This window comes from Tamandua tetradactyla, chromosome 10, assembly GCF_023851605.1.
Source record: "Tamandua tetradactyla isolate mTamTet1 chromosome 10, mTamTet1.pri, whole genome shotgun sequence".
Lineage (NCBI taxonomy): Eukaryota > Metazoa > Chordata > Mammalia > Pilosa > Myrmecophagidae > Tamandua > Tamandua tetradactyla.
Genome location: NC_135336.1, coordinates 46,352,035 through 46,364,199, shown reverse-complemented (window position 1 = coordinate 46,364,199; position 12,165 = coordinate 46,352,035). Strand labels below are relative to the sequence as shown.

At 38.2% G+C, this 12,165-nt stretch overlaps 1 protein-coding gene across 1 annotated transcript in view; it reads right to left on the bottom strand.

Moving 5' to 3' along the window:
• The window catches only part of IMPG2 (interphotoreceptor matrix proteoglycan 2), a 105,824-nt gene that overhangs the window by 71,646 nt on the left and 22,013 nt on the right, over positions 1–12,165 (bottom strand). The window contains exon 4 of the mRNA XM_077117577.1: positions 11,449–11,480. Within this exon, the coding sequence (XP_076973692.1) occupies positions 11,449–11,480 (32 nt within the window). The remainder of the gene's footprint in view (positions 1–11,448; positions 11,481–12,165) is intronic.

The window sequence follows — 12,165 nt, the reverse complement described above, 5'->3', positions numbered from 1 at the left end:
TTCAGGATCTTGAATATATCATACCACTGACTTCTCACTTCCAGGGTGCTAGTTGAGTAGGCTGAATTCAGTCTTATTTGGTTTCCCTTGTATGTAGTAGATTGTTTTTCTCTTATGACTTCCAGGATTTTTTACTTCTCTTCAACATTCGACAGACTGATTAGTATGTACCTTGAGGAAGGCCTATTTGGATTTATTCTGTTTGTAGTTCTTTGGGTTTCTTTGACTTATATATTTATATCCTTTATAAAAGTTGGGAAGTTTTCCCCCATTATATCCTCAACTACTCTTCCTAGCCCTTTAGTCCTCTCTTTTCCTTCTGGGACACCAGTGATTCTTATATTTGTGCACTTTATATTGCCTATCATTTCCCTGAGCTCCCATTGAATTTTTTCCATTTGTTGTTTTGAGTCTTTGAAGTCAGTTATCCTGTCCTCTATATCACTCATTCTTTCTTCTGTCTCTTCAAATCTGGTGTTGTGTGCCCCTAATATGTTTTTCATTTGGTCCACAGAGTCTTTAATCTTTGTGATATCTGCTAGTTTTCCATTTATTCTTCCACATTTCTCTTTACGCTCTTCTATTATCTTCTTGATCTCCTTTATGTCATTTGCCATCCTACTTGTTTTATTAAACAGAGTTGCATGGACATCTTTGATTAGTTGTTCCAACTCTGGTGTTTTAATTTGGCCATTTAGCAGGGTTATATCTGTCTGCATTGTGATATGCTTAATGATCTTCTGCTGTCTTCATGGCATGTAAAAATCTTGATTGATTTATTTTGGGAGTTAATTTCTTTCAGTAGTCTAAGGTCTTGTGTTTGTAGGATGGATGTACAGCAGGGAGGAGGGTACGAGGTATGGCACTTAATGTAGTGATTTGTTTCAGGGCAGGTAAAGGCACAGGTTGGGGATATTATGCCAATGCTTATGAATGCAGGCACCCAGTGGCCAGGAGGATGTAGCTGTAACACTGGTGTGAGCTGGTCTAAGGCACAGGACTCTTTGTGCATGTGCATAGAGTTGTGGCAGCAGGTCAGTGTTATGCCCTGATGAGCTGGGGGCAGATATGATTTGGCAGTGCAGGACAGCACTTTCTCAGAGCTAGGAAGTGTGGCTGAGAGTCACGTGCATGCGTGGTTCTAGGACTACTGTAAACTGAGGTTTCCAGAGCTGAATGATGTGATTGGGGGCCTGTGTGCATGCGTGGATTTAGGAGTGCCATAAACTGATGTACAGAGCACGGGTTTGGGGAAGGGGGCAGAAAGAGGCTGTGTGAAACTATGGGCAGTGGGCTGGGGGAGCCTAGGTATGGAGGTTAGTGCCCATGGCTTTTATGTGCTGGCAACAGCCTGCAGGGAACAGGGAGGGGGAGGCAGTATTTGGGAGGGGTTCAGGAGAGGTGGGTTGGGCTGCACTTGGGGTGGGGGTGGGGGGCAGGTATGTGAACAGGGGTTGTTGGGTGGGGGCACCTAGGGCAAGGGGAATGGGAGTAGGTGACAGGGTTCAGGTGCGTGGGATGTGGGGTGAGTCGCCAGTTATGGGGCTGTTCTAGTGGGGGTAGCACACCCAAGAAACATTGCCTAGCTTACTTCCTAGTCTCTAGCTCCTGTCCATGCACTCCCTTGGGCTCTGCGCCTCAGTGTCAGACTCCAGCTTTGTGCCTATCAGTTCCTCAGCCTCTGAACTAGGGCCACCCTATGTGGTTCAGAAGGCTCTCCCAGGTCAGTCACACTCCCGAATTGCCACCTCAGTTGCCCTCCTGTCCCTTCTCTAACTTTTCCACGGAGCAGGGCTGATCTTGAGCTACTCTATTCAGCCATCTTCCCCAGCATCCCCCATGCCTCACTCTTGCAGCAGGCCATCACGTGGTTTGGCCCCTGGCTAGCCTGCTCCTTCCCAACAACAGGGGTGAGTACAGACTTTGATTAGTGATTTCAGATTGTTGGGGCCCTGGCTCTGAGGGCAGCCATTGTTTCAACCCTCCCCTTTCAGGGACAGCAGCAGTGAAGAGCTGCACTTCCTTAGGGTTGCAGGGGGCAGTTAGTTGAAAGGATGCATTAGTGGGGCAGGCCAGGAAAGCTCAACTTTGGGGAGTCTTTGGAGAAGATCTTGGCACTCTTCTTGATCCTCTCACCAGGGCATGCTGGAATCAGCCTGCACCACCTTTGAGGGCCCCTGGTACTGTTTTGGATGGGAAAGACTGACTTGGGAAAGTTCTCTTCAGCATGCCCCTCCCCCCAGAATTTGTCTTCTAGGCAAAAGCAACTTGAGACAATGAAAGGAGCATAAGAAACTCTAGACGCAGAAAGTCTGAGGCAAAGTCTTGCTGGCTTCAAACATCAGGGAGAGGAAGGTGTTATTCCTGAAACAGAGAGGACAATCAAACTCCTGTAAACAGAGGAACTCCAAAACAACTAACAGGTAAAATCCAGGACAAAACAGAGGTGCAGAAAGACAAGGGAAACCCTGCACACTACATTCACCTTGGGCAGACATTCTTGATAGGAGGAATGAAGCTCAAGAACATGTCTATCTTATCACCAGCTGGTTACAAAACCAAGAAACAAACATCTCCAGGAATAAATCCCAGAATTAACACTTTTAAATATTAAAATGTACAGTGTGCGACAAAAGTATACAAGACAAAGAAACAGGAAATGATGACCCAACCATGTACAGAAATTAAAAATCCATAAAGCACCAACAAAGAAGATGAGAATGTAGACATACCAAAAAAGCTTTAAAAAAATGATGTTGAAAATATTTAAGGAGATGAAGGAAAATGTAGAGAAAGAACTAAAGGATATCAGGAAAACAATCAATGAGCAATATGAAAGTTTTAAAAGAGAATTTTTCAAAAGGAAACAAACAAAACTACTAGAATTGAAGTCCATAATAACTGAAATGAAAAATTCCTGGGGGGGGGGAGTTCCTGGGGGGGTTGCATGAACAGATTGGAGCTGACAGAAGAAAGAGTTAGTGAACTTGAAGACAACTCACTTGAAATGAGTTAGGCTGAGGAATAGAAAGAAAAAAGAATTATAAGAAATGAAAACAGCCTAAGACACCTCTGGGACATGATCAAGCACACCAGCGTACACATTATAAGAGTCCCAGAAGGAAAATAAAAAGAGAAGAAGGCAAAAGGAATATTCAAATAATTAATGACAGAGAACTTCCCTACCTAGCAAAAGATGTTAATATACATATCCAAGAAACCCAGAGAACACTGAACAGGATAAACATGAAGAAAAATACACCCCATCAAAAATTCATTACACTACCAAATGCAAAGGATGAGGAGAGAGTTCTGAACCATGCAAGAGAAAAGCAACATGTTACATATAAGAAAATTCCAATTAGATTGAGTGCTTATTTCTCATCAGAAATCAAGAAGGCAGTGGGTAGAAATAAACAGCTGAAAGAAAACAACTGCAAAGCAAGAATTTTATAGTCAGTGAGACTTTCTTTCAAAAAAGAAGGAGAGGGTGGAACACCGTGGCTTAGCAGGCAGAGTTCTCACCTGCCATGCCAAGACCCGGATTTGATTTCCAGTGCCTGCCCATGTGGAAAAAAAAAATGAAGGAGCGATTAAAACATTCGCAGATACACAAAAGCTGAAGGAGTTCACCACCACCACACCTGCCCTACAAGCAATGAATAAATGAACTCAATAAAGTTGAGTTCATCAGCCAAAAAGGAAAGGACACTAGACAGTGGTTCAAAGAAGCATAAAGAAATAAAAACCTGTGGTAAAGATAACAAGTTGGGTAATTATAATTGGCAGTACTATTCTACTGTATTGTTTGGTATGTAACTCCACTTCTTACCTCCTATAGGTGCCAAAATGCAAAAAAGGTAATGATATCTATGGTTTTGTATATACAAGATGTGAAGATGTAAGTGGTAACAAGTACAAATAAAAAAGGTTGGGGGACAGAAGGGTATAGAAAAAGTATAAGTGAATGCTACTGAAGTTAAGTTGTTATCAAACAAATATGATTGTTATATACTATGGTAAATTTTAACCCATAGTAACCACAAGGAAAATAGATGAAAAATATATCCAGATAGAAAAGAGAATGCACTGAATATGGTACAACACAAAAATATCAAATAAATATAAAAGTAGGCATTAACAGAAAAAAACTGAAGGACAGAAAGGTATAAAACATACATAGGCTAAGCCTCAAAATGGCAGAAGTGTGACTTTAAATGTAAAAGGAGTAAACTCTCCAGTCAAAAGGCAGAGATTGGCAGAATGGATAAAAAAGCATGACCCAACTGTATGCTGTCTGTGAGACTCACCTTAAATTCAAAAATACAAGTAGGTTAAGGGTGAAAGGATGGAAAAATATATACCATGCAAGTGGTAACCAAAAGAGAGCAATGTTACTTATATTAATATTAAATAAAATAGACATTAAGCAAAAAAAGTTATGAGGAACAAACCCTGTGGTTATATACTGATAAAGGGGACAATTCAACAAGAAGATGTACAAGTTTATATGTTCCTAACAACAAACCCCCAAAATATATGATGCAAATTTGGACAGATTTGAAGGATGAAATAGATGGTTCTATATTAAAAGTAGGAGACTTCAATACACCATTTTTAATAATGGATAAATCATCTAGTCAGAAGATCTATAAGGAAATATAACACTTGAACAATACTCTAAACCAACTAAAACTAAAAGACATATACAGAACACTTCATCCAACAAAAACAGAATAAAAATTATTCTCAGGTGCACATGGCTCATTCTCCAGGAAAAACCACATGTTAAGTCACAAAACAAGTTTCAATAATTCAAAAAATTGAAATCATACAAATGTATATTTTGTGACAATATCAGAATGAAGCTAGAAATCAATAACAGAGGGTGAAATGGAAAACTCACAAATATATGGAAACTAAAAATATACACTTAAACAACTAATGGATGAAAGAAGAAATCACAAGCGAAATTAGAAAAATCTTGAGGTGAAAGAAAAAGAAAATGCACCATACCAAAATGGGTATTTATGGGATGCAGCAAAGGCAATGCTGACAGAGAAATTTAGAGCCCTAAATGCTTACATTAAAAAAATTTCAAATCAGAGATTTAACCTCAAAAGTGGAAGAATTAGAAAAAGAAGAGCAAACTAAACCCGAAGCAAATAGAAGGAAGGAAATAAAGATTAAAGCAGAGGTAAAATGAAATTGAAAAGAAAAAAAAAACTGAATCAACAAAACCAAAAGCCAGTTTCTTAAAAAAATCAATAAAATTGACAAATCATTAGCTAGACTGAAAAACACAAAAATACAAAACAAAAATCAGAATGAAAGGGGACATTACTATTGACCACACTGAAATAAAAAGGACTATAAGAGGTATGCTGGTTTGAAAATATTATGTACCCCAAAACATGTTTTAGTCCTAATTCAATCTTGTGGTAGTGGTCATTTCTTTTAATCCTGATTCAATACCATAAATTGGAAATTTTTATTAGGTTATCTCCATGGAAATGTGACACACCCAATTGTGGGTATGATCTTTTGATTACATGGAGATGTGACTGCACCCATTTCAGGAGGATCTTGATTAGTTTACTGGACTCCTTTAAAAGAGGAATCATTTTGGAGAGAGTCAGAAATAACAGAGACAAGAGAAACTTCAGAGCAGAGCTGATATTTGCAGATACATGGAGAACAGAGATACAGATGTCTGGAGATGCTTGGAGCCCAGTAGACACTGCCATGAGATGTTAAGCAAACCAAAACCTGGGGATCCAAGGGAAGCCAAGAGATGAAAGCCAGCTCTGGAGAAGTAAAGTGAGGAACCAAAGAACCCCCACAGGAACAGAAGCTGAAAGCAAAGGAGGCCAGGAGCAAGGGACCAGCAGATTCCAGCCACACGACTACCCAGCTGACAGAGGTGTTCCTGATACATCAACCTTTCTTGAATTAAGATATCTTTCCCTGGCTGCCTTAGTTTGGGCATTTTATAGGATTAGAATTCTAAACTTGTAAATTATTAAATTCCCCTTTTAAAAAGCCATTTCAGTTCTGGTATATCATATTCTGCCATCTTGCAAACTAACCCAAGAAGATACTATGAGCAATTGTACACCAATAAATTAGATTATCTAGACAAAATGGACAAATTCTTAGAAACACAAACTAACCACATTGACTCAAGAAGAAATAGAAGCTCTCCACAAACCAATTGCTAGTAAAGAGATCAAAATGCCTTTGACAAAATCCAGTACCCCTTCTTGATAAAAACCTTTAGAACACTAGAAATAGCAGGAAACTTCCTCAACATGGTAAAGAACACATACAAAAAGCCCACAGCTAACATCCTATTTAATGGTGATAGACTGAAAGCTTTCCCTCTAAGATCAGGAACAAGACAAAGATGCTCACTATCAGCACTGTTATTCAACATTGTAGTGGAACTTCTTGCCAGAGCAATTAGGCAAGAAAAAGAAATAAAGGGCTGGAAAGGAAGAAAGAAAAGTTTTCCTATTTGCAAATGACATAATTCCATACACAGAAAATCCTAAAAATCCACAACAAAACTATTAGAGATAATTTAAAAAGTCAGTGGAGGGGTAAAAAAAATCGACACACAAAAATCAGTAGCTTTTCTGAATGAACGTCCTGAAGAACAAATCAATAAAGAAATTCTATTTACAATAGCAATTAAAAGAATCAAAGATATAGGAATAAATTTAACTAAGAATGAAAGGCCTTATATTCAGAAAAGTATAAAATATTGCTTACAAAAATCATAGAATACCTAAATAAATGGAAAATATTTAATACGACACGGTACTGGTACAAATGCAGACATATAGACAAATGGAATAGAATTGAGAGCTCAGAAATCATCCTTCACAAATACGGCCAATTTTGACAAGGGTGCCAAGTCCACTTGATGGGTAAAGAAAAGTCTCTTCAACAAATCATGTTGGAAAACTGCATATCCATGTGCAAGAGAATGACAGTACTTCAAAAAATAATGATACTACATTAAAAAAAAAAAACCGAAATTGGATCCAAGACCTAAATATAAGAACCAGAGCTATAAAACTCCTAGAAGAAAACAGAAGAATCTTCAGGACCCTGAGTTAGGCTATGATTTCTTAGACTTTAACCCAAAGCATGAGCAACAAAAGAAAAAATGGATAAACGGATTTCTTCAAAATCAAAACATTTGTGCATGAAAGAACGTCATCATGAAAATAAAAAGACATCCTACAGGATGGGAAAAAATATTTAGAAACCACATATCCAATAAAGGTTTAATATACAGAATATATAAAAGCATTCTACAAATCAACAACAGAAAGACAGACAACCCAGTTAAAAAATGGCAAAAGAACTGAATTGACATTTCTCCAAAGAAGATATACAATTAGCCAATAAGCATATGAAATAATGCCCAACATCATTAGCCATTAGGGAAATGCAAATCAAAACCACATAAAATCTCTTTTCACACCCACTAGAATTGTTACTATTAAAATACTGGAAAACAACAAGTGTTGGAGAGGATGTGGAGAAATAAGATCACTCTTATTTCATTGTTTCTTACTTCATTGTTTCTTAGTTCATTGTTTTGGGAATGTAAAATGGTATCGTCTCTGTGGAAAACAGTTTAGTAGTTTCTCAGAAAGGTAAGTGTAAGAATGACCTAGACCTGGTAATCCCCTTCTGAGTAATATATCAAAAGGAATTAAAAGGAAGTACTCAAACATTTATTTTCATACCAATTTTTTCAGTGGCATTATTCTCAACTGCCAAAACATGAAAACAACCCAAATGTCCATCAACAGATGAATGGGTAAATATTTTGTTTATCCTTACAATGGGACATTATTCAGCCGTTAAAAAAAAAAAGTTCTGATACCTGCAACATGAATGAACCTTAAACACATCATGTTGACTGGAATAAACCAGATACAAAAGGACAAATATTGTATGGTCTCAGTGATATGAAATAGAATTAGCAAATTCTTAGTGTCCGAATCTAGAATACATATTACCAGGGGCCAGACTGGGGTTAGGGAATGGGGAACCAATGCTTAATTATGCAGAGTTTCTGTTCGGGATGAAGGAAAAGTTTTGTTAATGGATGATGGTCATGGTAGCACAACAATATGAATATAAGTAATACTACTGATTTATATATGTGATTGTGGTTAAAAGAGGAAATTTAATGTCTATATATGTTAGTAAAATAAAAAATTTAAAAGACACAAGTCTGTACAACACAATCAGTGAACCCTAAAGTAAACTATAAACTATAGTAAATAGAATAATTATGATAATATTGTTTCATCAATTGTAACAGACATACCACATTAAGGCAAAGTATTAATATAGGAAGCCCGTGGGGCGGGGTGTGTGGTATATGTGAACTCTGTATTTTCTTCATGATTTTTCTAAAAACATGCACCTTCTCTGATTAAAAATAAAGAGCAATGGGGAGCCATTAAGTTGTTTTACAGAAAGGAGAGGCATGATGAGAATTAGTCTTTTGAAAGATTTCTGGACAGTGTGGCGAATAGTTTGGAAAAGAGTAGAAAGACCTATTGTAAAGCTTTTATACCAGGAAAGAGCTATTGTTCAAATAAATTAGGGTAAAGACAGTGGAAACAGAGAAATGGATGGATTCAAGAGCTAATCAGGAAATAGGAAAAGGGAAGGAAGAGAGAGAGTGCAAGAGAGGAATCTAGGCAACCAGATGGATGATGGTGCCATTCACAGATGAAGGGAACCCAAAAAGAAACAGATTTGCAAAGAAACAATGAGTTCCATTTTGGGCAGGTTGAGCTTAAGGAAACTTTGGACAAGTCACTCTTACCCAGTAGACTGTGAAATTTGCATGAGATGGTCTCTAAAATTTCTTTCAGTTGGACTCATAAATATACACTGTTAGAGAGTATTGCAAAGGAGCAATTGTCTTTAGAAAATAAAAAATCAACTAAAAGTAACAATGCATTCTATGACATAGTATTTATTGAAAAGATGTGCTTTCTGAGCAATTTGTTCTTCCACTAGGAATATTAGGAAATATTTCCTTAAAATAGTTTTTGTGTGGGCATAGAAAATATGAATATTTTACATCCTAAAAACACTACCTATTAAGAATATTGGCCAATGGAGGTACAACTTTCCATTCTAATATATATTAATTAATGACTTCTTCCTGTTCATAATTAACACGCTATTTGTGGTAGTTAGATTCAGTTGTCAACTTGGCCAGGTGAAGGCACCTAGTTCTGTTGCTGTGGACATGAGCCAACGGTACGTGAACCTCATCTGTTGCTGATTACATCTGCAGTCGGCTAGGAGGTGTGCCTGCTGCAATGAATGATGTGTGACTTAATTGGTTGGTGCCTAAATGAGAGAGTATAATGCAGCACACAGCCCAAGCAGCTCAGCATACCTCATCTCAGCATTCGCAGCTCAGCCCAGGCCTTTGGAGATACAGAAAAGAATCACCCCAGGGAAAGCTGTTGGAACCCAGAGGCCTGGAGAGAAGGCCAGGAGAAATTACCCTGAGCCTTCCCACGTAAAAAAGAACCTCAGATGAAAGTTAGCTGCCTTTCTTCCAAAGAACTAATGAAATAAATCCCCTTTTATTAAAAGCCAATCCATCTCTGGTGTGTTGCATTCCAGCAGCCAGCAAACTAGAACACTATTCTATGACAATTCTTTTGGTAGAATTTCTGGACTCATTCTAGAAACCTCAGTTGCATAAGATGAATGGTATTTTGTACTTGTGTTTACTTTGTTCTTGGAAGACTGACAGTGGTTCACATCAGCTGCATTTAGAATCACCTGATGACCTTTAAAAAATCCCCATGCCCAGGCTGCACTATAAAATAAATCAGTCTCTGGGGATGGGATGCAGTCTAGCCAAGGTTACAAATCACTAGCCTAAAACTTCCTAAATGAGCAAGGCCTTCTCTTTATGAACAAATAGGCTGAGAACAAGGGGTCAACACAATTCTAGCAAATTCACCAATAACAAACATCTTTCATCAATGGAGGTTTCTAAGTAGAACATCTACCCAGAATTCTCCATCATAGCACAATCTAAACACGTAGTACAATGGACTCTCTGATCTATCTGCCCTTTTATCCCTATCCTACAATGCTTGGAGAACCTTCCAAGCATACTAAAAGGGGGCAAGCATAACAGAGAACCCTGCAATAACTGGTATAGAAATCCCAGAAATAGCCAAGTTCCTTCAACTCATCCCCATTTCAAGCCCTTATTTGAATCTTGCTCCCGTCTCATGACCCACAGAGTTCTTTACCATACTGTTTAATATAACCGTTAGGATTATCGGGAGTTGTGGGACTCACCAGAGTATTTAGTCCACTGCTTGTGTTGGATGCTTCGAGCTCTTCTTCTCCATTGAAGAGCCCACACCCAACAGAAGACCACATGGCTCCATATCCAAGTAGGGTGCTCAACTCCAGGCAGTAGCATAGACTCAGTGATATTATCAGTGATTGAGGGAATGAGTGAGTGGGTGGTTGAACGAATGAGACCACATAGAATCCCAGTTCCCTCCTGTTTACTCACATTCGATTTGAAACCTACCCACACCCTCACCATCACACCTATATGTATAATCCAACTACTCTTGTGCCTGAGCTCTACTACCCAGAATGCATCTGTAGACATGAATTTGCTTTTGTTTTCAATATGTCCTTCCCTTCAATTTGAGGTAAAATTCTTGGCTCTGACCTAGATCACATAAGTTAGTGGTACTTTCGTATACAACACCTGCCTGCTATTATAGTCCTGATATTTTCATGATGGATAGAATTGGAAATCTTTAACTCCCATAGGCTCACAATCCCTCACCTTCTGTGATCTATTTTGTTCTGCTACTGCCAGAAACCAGAACTGCTCTTATTCCTAAGCCTAAAAGCCAAAAGAGGGAAGAATCATAGCACTGGCAAATTCTTCTAGGTTGTGCTATTCCTATGCTACAAGACCATAGTCATTAATACCAGAAAAAAGTGAATCTAAATCACTTCCCATTGTGTAATAACCTATCCTCCACTAAGGTTTACCATCTTTACAGAACAATTTACCATTAGCCCTTAGACCTAAAGAGCAGATCATTCCATATAAACCAGATATCTGCTTTCTTAGCCAAAAGAGAAAAAGAAGTCTGTCACCCAGTAAAGTGAGACAGTAAACAGGAATAGTGGCTTCAGTGGTGGTCTGGAAAGGGAGGTGACCTCAAGATGAGGAAAAGTATTTAGGACTTACCCACAAGTCTGGTCATTGCAGGAACTGGCACACACACACACACCAAAAAAAAAAAAAAAAATAGAAAGGGACCATTAAATTTGGAGTGAGTTTTAGAATAGGTGTGGCACATCTATGTTGCCAAACATGAACTCAGGGGAAAAAAAGATACTTACCTGGTTACAGTTTCCTTCTTGTAAATCAGTTTCTAAGGAAAGAAAACATGTAAAAATGACTGAGGGAGTATTAAACAGAAAATAAAACTTTTTCCATAGAGAACATTAGCCCTTAACATTGTAAAATCTGTGTTACTATTCTCTGTGCTTAGGACAAATGGTTAAAACAGGTACTAACGATGCCAAGTTTGTTTTGTGACTGTGGGAACATCCTGACGCTCATTCTCTGTTTATGGGCACTCTTAAATGGGCACAGATAACAGGCCTTACCTGCTAATCATTCCCCCCAAATCTACAAGTTGGAGATTTATAGAGTTTTACATAAACCTGCCATGGATTTAACATCAAATTATTTTGTGATCTAACATATTATAATAGCTCTCATCTTAGAACATAGACATGTCAATTAAATAACTGATAAACCGGTTTCTCCAGAATCCAGACAAATTGCATCAATAACTGGATTATTCCTCCAGGGCATTCCGAAGAAAATGATCCCCAAGTTTCCTCTAAATTTTAGTTTTATTTTGAGATGAAAAGACAACTAACTTGGAATCAGGAAACCTGGCTTCAAGTCCTGTTTTCCTCTCTTTAACTTATAGGCAAATCTCAAAACCTCACTGTTGCAGGGCTTCAGTGGGGCAGAATATTATCTAAATACTTCTCTCACAATATAGTTAAATAGCTCACTTCTCTTCTTATGCTACAGACTCTTCT